This window comes from Zootoca vivipara, chromosome 2 (assembly GCF_965207765.1).
Source record: "Zootoca vivipara chromosome 2, rZooViv2.hap1.1, whole genome shotgun sequence".
NCBI classification, from domain to species: Eukaryota; Metazoa; Chordata; class Lepidosauria; order Squamata; family Lacertidae; genus Zootoca; species Zootoca vivipara.
The window spans coordinates 47,100,081-47,115,012 of NC_142584.1; the positions used below are offsets into that span (position 1 = coordinate 47,100,081).

Consider the following 14,932-nt stretch of genomic DNA (forward strand, 5'->3'; position numbering starts at 1 on the left):
TATGGCACTCTCATTTATCACTGTAGGTGGTACTTACGTTTTATGTAATTACAAAACCTCTTGCCATTTAATGATTTATACTAAACTCTACATTACTTGACACATAGCAGTCTATAGTTCATTACTATTTTCTGACCTCCTTGAAAGCCCCTTCTTCATTCCTTCTAAATTATCTGTTTTTCCTGGAATCCCATTAAAGACATATTAATGCAGTTCAATTTAGCGCTTTTTTCTGCTGGTGTTTTCACTAGTTGCTTGCTGTTATTGATCTGTATTGATAATAGCAATAATTTCACTTCTGCATTCCTAAGGAGCAAAGAAACTAAGATCATGGCCACTGGTCCCATCACCTCCTGGCAAATAGAAGGGGAAGAAATGGAGGCAGTGAGAGATTTTACTTTCTTGGGCTCCTTGATCACTGCAGATGGTGACAGCAGTCACAAAATTAAAAGACGCCTGCTTCTTCGGAGAAAAGCAATGACAAACCTAGACAGCATCTTAAAAAGCAGAGACATCACCTTGCCAACAAAGGTCCGTATAGTTAAAGCTCTGGTTTTCCCAGTAGTGATGTATGGAAGTGAGAGCTGGACCATAAAGAAGGCTGATCGCCAAAGAATTGATGCTTTTGAATTATGGTGCTGGAGGAGACTCTTGAGAGTCCCATGGACTGCGAGAAGATCAAACCTATCCATTCTGAAGGAAATCAGCCCTGAGTGCTTCCTGGAAGGACAGATTCTGAAGCTGAGGCTCCAATACTTTGGCCACCTCATGAGAAGAGAAGACTCCCTGGAAAAGACCCTGATGTTGGGAAAGATTGAGGGCACAAGGAGAAGGGGATGACAGAGGATGAGATGGTTGGACAGTGTTCTTGAAGCTACCAACGTGAGTCTGACCAAGCTGCGGGAGGCAGTGGAAGACAGGAGTGTGTGGCGTGCTCTGGTCCATGGGGTCACAAAGAGCCAGACACGACTAAATGACTAAACAACAACAACAAGGAGCTGTTCCTTATGGGACAAAGAATATGTGGGATGAGTAATGGGACATTTTACTTACTGACATTACTGAATGAAGTGGTGAAAAGTGCACCAAAGGGTGATGAAGACTAGACTTTAAAAAAATGCTCCAAGAAACCTCCCTCCACCCCAAAGAGATGTCACAGCATAACTTGAAACATATTGCAGTGACTGAAAGATGTATAAAAGAAGGGGGATATTTGGTCTACTGTGTCAGAGATAAATGTACAGAAAGAGACAAATTTCTCTTGTGCTTTTCTCACCGAAGGTCTTAATTTTGCCTGTCCATCAATCATCTTGCCTGGCTCCTGTGGATTTTGAGGAGAGAATAAGTCACGGGCTCCCAAAGTGAACAGGTGCCACCTCAGAAAAGACAGAGGTGGCAGGTGCAGTGCTGAAGGAAGATACACCTAGTATTTGAAGTAGCATCACAATCCTGAACTGGTGCATCCAAGTGAAATGGGACTGGCAGGGAGAAGGAACACAACTCAGGAGCATCAAGAGAGGATCTAGTACAGGCATCCCCAAACTGTGGCCCTCCAGATGTTTTGGCCTACAACTCCCATGATCCCTAGCTAACAGGACCAGTGGTCGGGGTAGATGGGAATTGTAGTCCAAAACATCTGGAGGGCCGAAGTTTGGGGATGCCTGATCTAGTATGTCCAGGCCATTATGGACTTGAGAACTGAATATCTTGTGGGATGGTCCTTTGAGGGTGTTTCCCAGATACAAATAGCAGACAGTTGCCTGAACCAGTGCAGTGAACAGTGGAGGTTCTTCACTATCCCATTAGAGCAGTGGTCCTCAACCTTGGGCCCCAGATGTTTTGAGACTACAATTCCCATCATCCCTGACCACTGGTCCTGCTAGCTAGGGATCATAGGAGTTGTAGGCCAAAAACATCTGGAGGCCCAAGGTTGGGGACCACTGCATTAGAGGATGGTGTCTCATATCCAGTGCTCCCCCCCCCCATCTAAAAAATTGTTTAGGGGCACTCTCATTTTCCTACTCATATTGAAATACTGCCTCTCAATGAGGCCAAACTTAGGTTCACAAAATGTTTAGGGTTATGCGTAGCCCAGAAAAAAGCACTGCTCATATCAGTGGACAGCTTGTCCATTTGCCCTTTGTGACCAGTCCTGTCTTTTGCCTTCAGGCAAAATGGGAGCTCCGAGTCAGGTTACTAGGAAAACCCTCAAAATGGTTGGGGAACATTCTCCATTGGCAATATAGGACTTCCAGCATCTTAATCTTTTCAGGAGCTCTTTGTTTGGATGTCACCTGAATATATAAACATTCCACTGTTTGTAATGCTTTTCCACAGCTCTGTTAAGATTACTAGAAGAATGGGATTCAGCAAAGTGAAACACCTGAAAGACTATGGAAACAGGGCATGTGAACAAAAATGCTTTCTCACCATATCTGGCAATGCTGCACATTTCATTTTCTAATGATTGGTTAAAACCCAGTCTGATGTTGGGATGCTTTTGCCTAAGTGCACTGGATCCTATCATCAGAGCTGTCACTCATTTCTGCACGTGCACAATATGGGCGCTTCAGTCTAATTGCTCATTCTGGAAACCAGCTGCCCAATTTACATGCAGACAGATCCACACGGGATTTTGAAATGTCACAAATGCACACAGATGTGGTAAACACAAAGGCATATTAAATTGTCTAAAAATCAAGTTGGTTCATAAATTTTCTTCTTTTGTCCCTCTTAATGTCGTATTAATATCCATTATTTGTACTTGTAAGCTATTAATGCTATTTTGGGCTCCTTTATGTTTAACTCTCTTTTAAAGTTCTGTTTTGTGAAGATGTTTAAGATACGGAAAGGCTGTCTTCACAAATGTTTTAACCTGCCTTATAGATTTTACAAGTATCTTGTTTTAAGTTAGAGAAAGGCAAATGTATACAGACTACATCTATGCAAGTTTAACACCACTCAAACATTGGGAACATTATATTTCTGTCTTACCATCATTCTTGACAACTGAGCAACTCTGGTGAATGTTTTTAATAAGGTAAGATGCACATAGTAGGCAGCCAGAATATAAGCCCAAGGCTGTCCATGTAATACTAAATTATAATTTAGCATTATGCCCAAGACAGGCCATTGGAGTATCAGCATTCTATTTTAAACCAATCACAGTTTGTTGTTTCATCTGAACTGAGAACTCTGGGTGGTTTAAAATATGATTGCAATAAGTCAGGATAAGCCACAGTTTGATCGTGGCTTGTTTCAATTAACCAAGTATACCATACTTTTGTAATCACTAATATAGGAATGCTACCAAAAAAGTAACAAAACATTAATCTTTTTAGCAGACTAAATAGATCTAGCCTGACACAAAAGAGTATTTACACATATTAACTGCAATTATTATTTTTTAATTTCCAGAAACCCAGTAAGATAGATAAGGAGAGGGAAATCATGTTAACACAAATATTATCCATGACCCCCATAGTCATGAAAACTGGACACTGCTTTTCCTTCCTGTCCCATAGAATAGAAAAAGAACAAGATATGAAAAGGGAGCTATCTACCTGTGCCAGACCAATAAGCAAACTACTCCCACAAAGATCTCACAGTAATCTAACAGGATTGTCTAATATTCCTGGCATAGCAAACTCTAAATTAATTATGTACGGGTGGACATACTACTTTTTCAGTTACCTACTTATATGTTCAAAACAGATTTTTGAACACATTTGCAAAGGACAGAGAAGAAATAAACCCTATTGCCAAGATGATGTTGAAGCTAACAAAACAGTAGGAATAGAATTTTAGTGGCCAATATTTTACTTCATACAGACAACAAATCACTACGGGCAGTGCCCAATTGTGGTATCCTGTTTCTACAATGGTCTTCCACTTGTGCAAATGGGACTTCCCCTTACTCTCCTCTTCTTGCAGCACACACACACACACACACACACACACACACACACACAATATCTGCTATTGAGGGCAGGAGATCCTCCAGATCAGATTTTGGGAACACATGGGGAGGGAGAAAAGATGGGAACTTCTGTTATCTGTTAGAGCAATGCTGGCATTTGCCCTATGTGTAGCAAACTCCTTGGACGAAGAACTGCACTATAGAGAGGTAACAGGTTATTATTTTTTCCCCTTTTTTATAAGATCTGAATTTCTTTTAAGATTTGAGAGCACTTAGAATCATAGAATCATAGAGTTGGAAGAGACCACAAGGGCCATCCAGTCCAACCCCCTGCCAAGCAGGAAACACCATCAAAGCATTCTTGACATATGTCTGTCAAGCCTCTGCTTAAAGACCTCCAAAGAAGGAGACTCCACCACACTTCTTGGCAGCAAATTCCACTGTCGAACAGTTCTTACTGTCAGGAAGTTCTTCCTAATGTTTAGGTGGAATCTTCTTTCTTGTAGTTTGAATCCATTGCTCCGTGTCCACTTCTCTGGAGCAGCAGAAAACAACCTTTCACCCTCCTCTATATGACATCATATAGAGTTGCCAAAATTTGTACTCATTATTTAGAAAGATTCAGCAGTCTTGTCTTTTCTTAACGAATAATTGTCTCTCAGAGTAATTGCAGAAAAACCGCACCATATCAGGAAGATCTTCTAACGGTTGTTTCCTTAAACCTGATGCACTTGCATATTTAAGTTTCCCTTGTGTGAGTTATTAAATGAAACCTTTGTGAAGCTGAAACTTATTTCTAGATTTTAAAAAAAAATGATCCCACATAGGGATCAGAAAAGAAATTCTATTCAGTTTGAATTTAAAGGTTTCACACTTTCTGAAACAATATGTAATCCAGAACACATTCATTCTTCAGAATTCACACTTCTTTGAATTTGGCACTGCAGTTTCCAGGCAAATCATGTGTACAAAAAGGCATTATATCCAGGAAAAAGGTGCATTAAAATGAATGTATTATTGAAAATAACAAACAAAATGCTCCGTATTAGGAAAAATGCTTTGGAAAAATGTCATTAGGCAAAATTGCAAAGAAAATCTGCACTAAAAGCTCATGAATTTTCTTGAGGGTTTTTTTTGAATAAAAAAATCACAAACTTGTAAAATTGTGGAGAACTGAATTTAAGACTAAAAAAATGAGCGAGAGAAGTCCAAATGGACAGATTTGCTCATCCCTGCTTACAGACCCATCTGTACTAACAGGACCTCAACTTGTCTCCTAGAGACAGAGAAAATTGCCAATATTATCCAGACTTGTAGTGTTTCTAGTACAGTGTCTAGACTGGAAACATTGCAGTTTATAATTAATTGTAGTCCTGGCATAGCTCTGATTAGTAACCCATGTTTTACATATTCGGTATCCAAAATCATTTGTGATATCATTATGATATCCATTTTTTAAAAGTTAGATCTAAAACTGGCTTGCTTCTCACTGTTCAAGTAGATATTTGTTTTTGCATATAAATAATAGTGTGTTTCAGAGCTCATGACAAAACACATGTTCTTACTTGAACCATTTTATTTCATTTAAAGGAGTTTCTGTCTCATCTTTATAATTTATATATCTAGAGAGTTTGGGGCTAAAAAGGACTATGGGCTGTCCACAGGCTGAACCCTCAGCCAGGCCAAACAGATGAAGCATTTTTGCTGGTCTGGGTTGCTTTTGCAACTATTGAAGGCAGTTCTCAAGAGAAATGCTAAAAGCTGAATGGCTGGATGTTTTCAGCCAGTTAGCATCAATATATTTTGCTCCAGTTCCTAGCTATCTTTATATAACAAAAGTTCCATAATGGTATATAAATCAAAACTAAATCAAAACTAGCTTGCTCTCTCTGCTTTTCGGCTCAACTTTTCTGTATATTTTATTTTAGCATCAAACCTGCATAGATGCCATTAATACAAAACCTAAGTATCAGTCCTGATTTGTTTTTCACAAACACCTGTTCTGCTGCCACAGTGTAACCAATGCATTTCAAGAGTGTGTTCTTATGGTTGTTAAGTAAGCAGTTAAAGCAATTAAGGCACATTCAGTTTTAGAGCATTATAATTGAAAAATAATTCAGGAGAACCCATTACCAATACAGGGGTGGAGGGTGTACACATGTACACACACACACACACACACACACACACACACACACACCGTTGTTGCTGTTGGGAGTACCTCTATTCAGGGTTCCAGAGAAGCAGCTATGGCCTTGTCTAGGGAACTCCATTCCATTACTACACCATTTTCTACTTCCCCTCCCCACCAAGAGTCAATCAGCATTCAGTGCCTATTGAGCATGCTCAGTCTTAATTGAACTTCCCCAGGAGGGGAATTGAAATCTCGTTTCCCAAGTTTACCAATACATTTCCTCTGTGCATGAGGCGTGTTCATCCACAATACAATACAGTCATACCTTGGTTTAAGTATGCCTTGGTTTGAGTACTTTCAGTGTAAGTACTCCGCGGATCCGTCTGGAAGGGATTAATCCACTTTCCATTACTTTCAATGGGAAAGTTCACTTCAGGTTAAGTACGCTTCTGGTTAAGTACAGACTTCCGGAACCAATTGTGTACATAAACCCTGTGGGCTTATTTACAAGGCTGTCCACTGCCTCTGCCTTTTTCATGGCATCAACTTTCCACATTTGCAGGGAGGGACTCAACTGCTTGGCTCCTCCGCAATGGTCATACTTGGGGCTTCTTGTCTTGTGGGGATGTCTGGAAAGCATCTCCCTCTTTGTGCTTTGCTATGAACGTCCCCTTAGTTCATATTACAGACAAACAGAGGTATTGGGGAGAAACCACACAGACTTCACAAACATAAATTAGCATTGGCCTCCTAGGGCTCAAAAAGCACAAAAGTTACTGCATAAATGTTTCCTACCTCACATCCATCACAGGCAACAGGCATGGAAAACTGGGAGTTCAGCATCCATAAGTGGTCCTGAATTGAAAACAGTTAAAAGGGACACTGATTATTAAGGCACTTGGCATTTCATATAATTCATTCAATGTGCTTTTGTCTAAAATTCTTGTAGAGACAATCTGCTTGAAAGGGGGGGGGAGCAGTTTTTAGCAAATGCTTGAAAATGATACAATTCCTTCCATCACACAGAGCACAGATGGCCCACTTCTCATCTCTCAGCTGCTTTAGGCTTAATCACCCAGTATTCTCAGGTACTGGTTCATTTAAAAGCCACTCATACAAATTGAAAATTCAGAATTTAAGCTATTCCTTGCAGTTTTCTCTCCAAGCCATATAAAGGAGCACCTTTCACCATATCAGCCAACCCATGCCCTTTGATTGGCAGAGAGGGCTCTTATTCGTGTGCCACCAGGGAGTCCTGCTCACAGTATCAGGATGAGGGACAGGGCCTTCTCACTAATTGCACCCCTACTTTGAGATGTAGCCACACAGAGAGATGGCTTCATCTCTGATGAGCTTCATTCTCCTTGGTAAAGCTCATCTGTTCTCCGAGACTTTTGGAAGATCTGGCTATATTGAATCTGGAAGTGAGGATCATTTGTGTTATGCTGCCTGTGGATTTTGATTGCATTCTGTTTTGATTGTTGTGCTGGTTTTATCGTGCTGAAAACTGCTTTGGGGTCACAACGAGATGAGCACCAATCCAGACATTTTATAAAATAAATGGCAAATAAATATGTCTGTGTGCAAATGTACTGCAGGAAGCTTGTGCATGTAGACTAGAGTGCTGGGAATAGCAGCCATAATTCTAACGTCAGAACTAAAGGATACATCTATCATCTTCCTCATGCAAAGCTACCGTATTTTTCCGTGTATAAGACAAGGCTTTTTTATTATTAAAAAATGTTGAAAATTGGGGATTGTCTTATACTCGGATAGTGCAGAGGGGGCATGGGCGATTGGTGCCAGCCAATTCCCTCAAGAAAGCTCAACAACTCTGGGCAATCCCCCCCATAGGGGGATCATCTTATACATGGGGGGGGGGGTGTTATACACGAAAAAATACAGCATGTGGCACATAAAACAATCTGATGAGAGGATAAGTATACATAGTATGAGACACTGCTTCATTAATACTTATTCCTTAAGATAAAATTAGTCAACATTTTTCCACCATATAGTTCAATGCTCTTTGTTAACTTTCAAACAATTTAACATTCTGCCACTTAAAGTTGACAATTTTTGTTGACCCAAGCCAGCAACTGGTAAATACAGGATTACAAATTTCACATAGTTCTATCCTCAGTGAATTTACAGGTTAGGACCCAGAGTCTACAAAACAGATAGAAATAACAGTAGCAGCAGGAGTCTAAGTTGAAAGCGATATAGAAAGACCTAATCAGCGGCAGTATTATTCTACTTCCTTTTCAACTAATCATGCCCAGAAGCTGCATAAAATCATGAGCTTTTAGTTTATGCATCAATCTGATTTCCCTCTGTGTAAAGGCAAATGAGGCTAATTGATTTCTGTTTCCCATGCTCATTTCCCCACAAACACCTGCTTTTATTAGATTTACTCATATGTTGGATCACACCAATAATCATATTTCTTTAATTCAGCAACAGTTTATTAAAAACAAACAGAAATATTTGCTCTTTGGATAGTCATAGTATCAGGGCAACAATCCGGCAGTATTGCAGGAGTACTAATGATTTAAATTGAAGTAACTAAAGTAATTAAAATGAATTAAACAATAGTCTCTCAGTGCACACTGATCCTGGCATAGCTCCCTCTTGTCCATTTTTGAGAGATCAGGTCCAATGAATGGCATATGGTCTTTTACTAAAAATGCCATGTCACTATCTATAAAAGATTGGTTCCAACCGTCTGTGATAAGTCTTTCCCAGGGAGTGGGCCTTTTTGTCATATATAGTCTAGTCTGACAATTTCTCTCAAAGAGAAAAACTCCAGCGTTGGTTGATACCATAAAAATGTTGCCCAACTTCCTTCCAGTATCTTTGTGGTGGTGGAGGCTTTGAATATCATTCTTTCAACCAACTGGGGAACTGGGAATAAGGGGTCAACAAAACCCAACAGAGCATTGTGCACAACTGACACATTGCAGAGCTATGGAGAAAAATATATTATTCCCTGTATTACGGAGCAAAGCTAGAAACTGTTGTAAGCCAACAACAAATGTTTTACTGTGAATACAAAAGGCCTCCATCACAGTTACCTGTGGCGTTCGCACAGAGCCCCCAGTCGTTCCACAGACTATTGACCCTGTACCACTACCGCTTATCTCTTCCACTGCCACCAACCCGGTTTCCCCAGTAATATATTCAGACTCAGTCAGGTTGTAACATATTAACAAAGATTCCAGTTCATTTTGAATGCAAACAAGTTTTAAATACTTTGAAACACTGTAATCTGATTCACTCTCTCTGTCTCCCCTCTGTCTCTAACTTACTCCGACTCCTATGCCTCCCAACCAACCAACCAAACTAACTGCCAAAACCCCTGTGTTGAGCCTTAAACAGTGTTAGGATCCGCCCCTGGGCTTTCTTATTGGTCAGCCTATTAACAGCCTATTAACATCCCCCCCCCAGTACAACATCTCCATAATGAGTGGGCAAATGCCACATTACCCTTCTAGTTTGTGCTGTTCCACTGCCCCCTGTACTTGGCTACACCCCTTCACTCCTTGTTCCTTCAAGCCCAGCTCTTGAAGCAGTCCAACTCTCACAATGGACAGTTGCTATGTATTTGCTGGTGTAAAGGCAGAACGAGAAGTTCCACGTGTCTTGAATGCTGTGGAGATCATGCACTGTGGCATAGAAGTATATTTAAGACCATAGGCACCTTAATACATGTTCCAAAAACACCAAACAGTAAAATATTTCTGGAGGCTGTTCTATGAATACCTTCAGGGGAGTAACTGCTGTGTTATCAAGGACATTTATTCAACTATGCAGGAAAATAACATGATTCGCATCGCTTGGTAAGAGCAAAACTAGGTTCTGAGAACAATCACTACCACCTGGCTGAAATGGAAAATAGTAGTTCAGAATCTAAGATTTTCAATTTGTTTCTTAGGTGGAACTCAGCCCATTAACTTTTATTCATGTTTGTGGTGCCAGAAAGCAACAACACTTAGTTACACAAATCCCATTACTGCTTAATGGTGTTGTCTAAGCACATTGGTCTCTGCAATCTCATTTGCACAAGATAAAATTAAATAGAAAAATAATGATGAAGAGGGCCTGTAGTGTCTTGTTAGGAGGAAGAATGACTCTGCGTCGGTTCCCTGTTCTACCGCACTCCGATTTGCTTCGGGAATTAATCTTCAGTATTTGAATACATTCATGTCACGAGCCTGCGCACACCCCACCAGACTTTTCCCCAAATTTGTGAATAATGGTCCTATTTGTGCATGTACTTCAGGTGGGCAGTGCATGGTTTCCTGCAGCTGACAGCTGATGAATCAGCTTGATACAAAACCATCTGTGTGAATGAGACACTCCCACCACCTGGGAACCTGACCTTTACCAAGTCACAGCACTGGTCCTATAGCTCAGTGTTGTCTAGGGCTAGGCTGACATCACAGTGGCTCTGCACACCTTCAGCATGCAAAGCATACTTAAACACTGAGTTACTTTCTTAAGTACAGCAATTGCTAAGTAATTTCAGCTTTAAGCTACTTTTGTAACTTTCCTTGATGAAACAAATGAGAGTACCCCTAAACATTTTTTTAGAACAAAAAAGCACTGGCTAGAAGTAAGTGTGACCTGACAGAAATACCGTAGTAGGACTAACACAATCTGGACTTTAAAATCATAAAATAAAAACAAGTACAGTACATGCAAGCAGATGGTTGGAGGTGATAAAAGCAGGTGATACAAGCCTCAGACTACAAAGCAAATCAATTACTTATCACACACACACACACACACACACACACACAGAGAGAGAGAGAGAGAGAGAGAGAGAGAGAGAGAGAGAGAGAGAGAGAGAGAGAGATTTTTTCTTTTAAAAAATAAGTGTTTAGAGGTACTCTCATTTTCCTACTCATATTGAAATACTGCCCCTAAATGAGGCCAAACTTAGATTCACAAAATGTTTAGGGGTATGCGTACCCCTACATTCCCCCCCAGAAAAAGGTGTGTGTGTGTGTGTGTGTGTGTGTGTGTGTGTGTGTGTGTGTTACTGATATTGCACACCACCTCAAGCTCTGAAAGGTGTGAGATTCCAGGGGTTCAATGTGTCTGTATTTCCTTTTGGAAGCAGAAGTCCTTGTACAGAGCTTCCGCTAGTGCGACTCATTCATGGAATCCTGACCATTATTCCTACCCACCCACCCAACCAGCCCCTAGCATAAAAGAGAAGTTTTCAGAATTCTCTGTGTTGTCGTGATAGACAAGTTCCCTTCCAAAGTATTTATATGCTTGTATAGAGTGTCTTTTTCCCATGACTAAACTACTGTATTTTCCTGCACATTTAGAATTCAAGAATGACCATGGGTTAACAATTGATTTTTCCATATAATAATCATTGCTCTCCTCTCTCTCTCTCTCTCTCTCTCTCTCTCTCTCTCTCTCTCTCTCTCTCTCACACACACACACACACACACGTACCATGTATCCTCTCTCTTCCACAATTTACCTCATCCCAGTAGCCCAACTGAAAATAACAGATCTATTAGCTCCCTCCCTACCCCCTCTCCAATTACTTGCACAGTGAGAGGTGGCACTTTAAACATTCATCTTTTACTGTTGCAGTTTATCAGTGTAGTCTGCAGAAGACTGAGCCAACTATTTCCCTTACCCAACCTCCTGTCCCCCCACAAACATCATTTGCAGTTTCAAAAGACTTTCTTATCCCTTAATTCTTGGATCTTCTACCACTAATTTTGTTATGCATTTCCCTAGTAATCTGCAAGAAACCAAGATAGCTAGCCAGGAGTAAAACATCTAATTTGCATTTAACACAGAGGTTTTAGGAAGAAAGCCCAGAAGGGAAAATATCAGCTCTTGGCTTTTAAAGTGATATGGTTTTGTGCCAGTTTATTTCCTTCCTTCAGTGGGAACTTAAATATTTGTTTAGACTGCTTACAACCAATCCTTCATGCCAAAGATCCCAGGCTGGGGTGCAACTACCTTAAATACCACCATAGCATCACAATAAAATATAAACTCAGTAAAAACAACAGGAGCATCTAAAGCCACCTCTGTAATTGTGAAACAGGACATCACTATTCAACTCTACACCCTTAAACATGTTTGGGTGAATAATAAATGGTCATTGGTACAAGAATGCCAGAAGTGTTGTCGCCATGCATACCTCTAAGGGAAGGAAAGTCCATAGATTGGGCATCAGTGTAGAAAAGATTCTTTATACTTCCAGTATAAAGTTCAGTACTGAAAACTGGTCGTTCATATATTGCAAGCACATCACTGGAAGCAGGTACATGTTACATGTTGGATTTCTCCGGGAAATGGTAAACCTAGATTAAATGGTGATGAGGGGAATATCAGCTTGAATTTTGATGCTAATAATGTTGCATGGACAATGCAAAAAACTTGGGTGCATGAGTTCCACTTGGAAGCAACGTATCTCATCACAACACAATAGATCTTCCAGTAGAGGACATCATCTTCTGGTGATCTTAGGATACAGACAGGATGGTAATGTGGGAGACACTCCAACTTTTTGGGTCCCAAATTTAGTTTTACACAATGGCTCCCTTTCACACCAGCTGCTAGTGAAGGAACTAAACAGTTGTTGGCACCCTTCCCCAAATTCTGGATAGTGGGTTTTCTCATGGCAGGGATCTGAAAACTCTGGCTGTGCCAACAGTTTAAACTGACATGAATACCCTAGTAAAGTTCGGAAGAACTATGTAAACGACAGTGGTATTGCTATAGGAATAAAAACATTACACTGCTTAATTATGGTAACAATTATGTCTGCTGTTTTATGGTGCACTCCAGATAATACTACTTGCCTAGTAATAATTCTGCCTATATAGACTCAATAAATGGACTAGCATTTTCACGTGCACAATGAAATTCATTAGAACCTGTTTCTCTTATTATTTGCATAATACACATGCATATCTACTTGGCACCCCCTGGCAATTTGAATTCTTTTCATGCCTAATAAGTAAACATAATATGTATTTCTCCTGAATTTTAGAGTTCACTGTGTTGTCAATAATTATTCAATAAACAGCTATAAAAAGAATCATCACTTTTGCTGTCATATTTTAAAGTACCGTATATTTTCCAGAAAACTGTAACTAATAGTTACAGAAGTTCGTCTTCCATCTATTTATGCATATGAATACAATCATTATTGGGTATTTTGAAATTGTACCCCAGCATAGTATTTGGAGATTAGGTAAGAGATTTGTTTTTTAGGTAAGTGTTCCAGTATGCATGAAAACAAACACTGGCATTCCAACAAGAAGCGCCAGTAAAGTATTGCTAATGTTGTCTATGGAATTAGACATATTCTACAGCAATGTACCTATTTCATTATTTGAGAACATGAGTAGCTGCACTATTTTATTTATTTTTATTTTTATTAAATCTATATACCACCTTTCATTCATGTATCTCAGGGCAGTTCACAACATAAAAATACAAAATAAAGACACAAAACAGTGTCTTTCAGCAAAGAGCTAGGCATGTTCATGTCCCATTGAAGTAAAATATGAGGATACACTAATGCTGTTAAGTGTAATAAAATATAGCTAGTCCCCCCCTTGTGTCACAAGGTGAACATCCTTCCAGAGACATTTCCATTCAAACGCAAAGTCATAGAATCATAGAGTTAGAAGGGACCACGAGGGTCATCTAGTCCAACCTCCTGCACAGATTCCAATGGCTGCTGAGGCTGTTATGCAAACACAATTAATTGGTTGGAAGAGCAACAGGCAACTAAATTATCTGAGATCTATAAGATCTTCTTTGAGCTGTTTCCTCTTTGTAATTAATGAAGCATTGGCAGGTGTACAGTGCCAAGAGGGATAATTGAGACCTATTTCCAAAATACGTAGTGGTGGAAACTACCAAAGCCAGGTGCAAAAATCTCAGGTGCATACGCTAATGAAAGGAATAGGAACAGCATGGTTACTCAAAATCCATATCAACCATAAAGATTGTTAGTTTAACCCTAACCCTCCTTCAGTACCTAGCTACTAAGAACTACAGTGGAACCTCGGTTTATGAACACCTCGGTTTACGAATTTTCGGTTTACGAACGCTGCGGACCCATCTGGAACGGATTAATTCACTTTCCATTACTTTCAATGGGAAAGTTCGCTTCAGTTTATGAACGCTTCAGTTTATGAACAGACTTCCGGAACCAATTGTGTTCATAAACCGAGGTACCACTGTATATTAAAAGCCAAGTACTGCAATAAGTATTAGCACCTTACAGCTATACATCGTACTAGCAATAATGTCTTGTTTCATCCAATTGTTAGGACTTCCATCTTTAGAAACACAGATCTCAACTAAGACTAGCATGGCAATCAGCATACCACATTTATATTACCCTAAAGGACAGAGACGCAGGTGGCGCTGTGGGTTAAACAACAGAGCCTAAGGCTTGCCGATCAGAAGGTTGGCGGTTTGAATCCCTGCGACGGGGTGAGCTCCCGCTGCTTGGTCCCAACTCCTGCCCACCTAGCAAATCAAAAGCACATCAAAGTGCAAGTAGATAAATAAGTACCACTCTGGCGGGAAGGTAAACGGCATTTCAGTGTGCTGCTCTGGTTCGCCAGAAGTGGCTTAGTCATGCTGTCCACATGACCCGGAAGCTGTCTGCGGACAAACGCTGGCTCCCTTGGCCAATAGAGCGAGATGAGCGCTGCAACCCCAGAGTCGGTCACGACTGGACCTAATGGTCAGGGGTCCCTTTACCTTTAATGGACAGAGAATAAAGTGTCTTCTAATTTAAGATGGAACTTTATAGTATTTGAGTACACACACCTAAAAGTTGCATGGTTTTTTAAAATTATCTTTTTACTGAACAG

At 40.2% G+C, this 14,932-nt stretch overlaps 1 protein-coding gene across 4 annotated transcripts in view; it reads right to left on the reverse strand.

The window, feature by feature from the left end:
* HTR4 (5-hydroxytryptamine receptor 4) overlaps positions 1-14,932 on the reverse strand; it is a 172,430-nt gene that overhangs the window by 97,077 nt on the left and 60,421 nt on the right. For all 4 annotated transcript variants that reach the window (XM_035105230.3, XM_088661808.1, XM_088661809.1 and 1 more), the window contains exon 2: positions 6,849-6,908. In XM_035105230.3, the coding sequence (XP_034961121.1) occupies positions 6,849-6,859 (11 nt within the window). In that variant the 5' untranslated portion in view covers positions 6,860-6,908. The remainder of the gene's footprint in view (positions 1-6,848; positions 6,909-14,932) is intronic.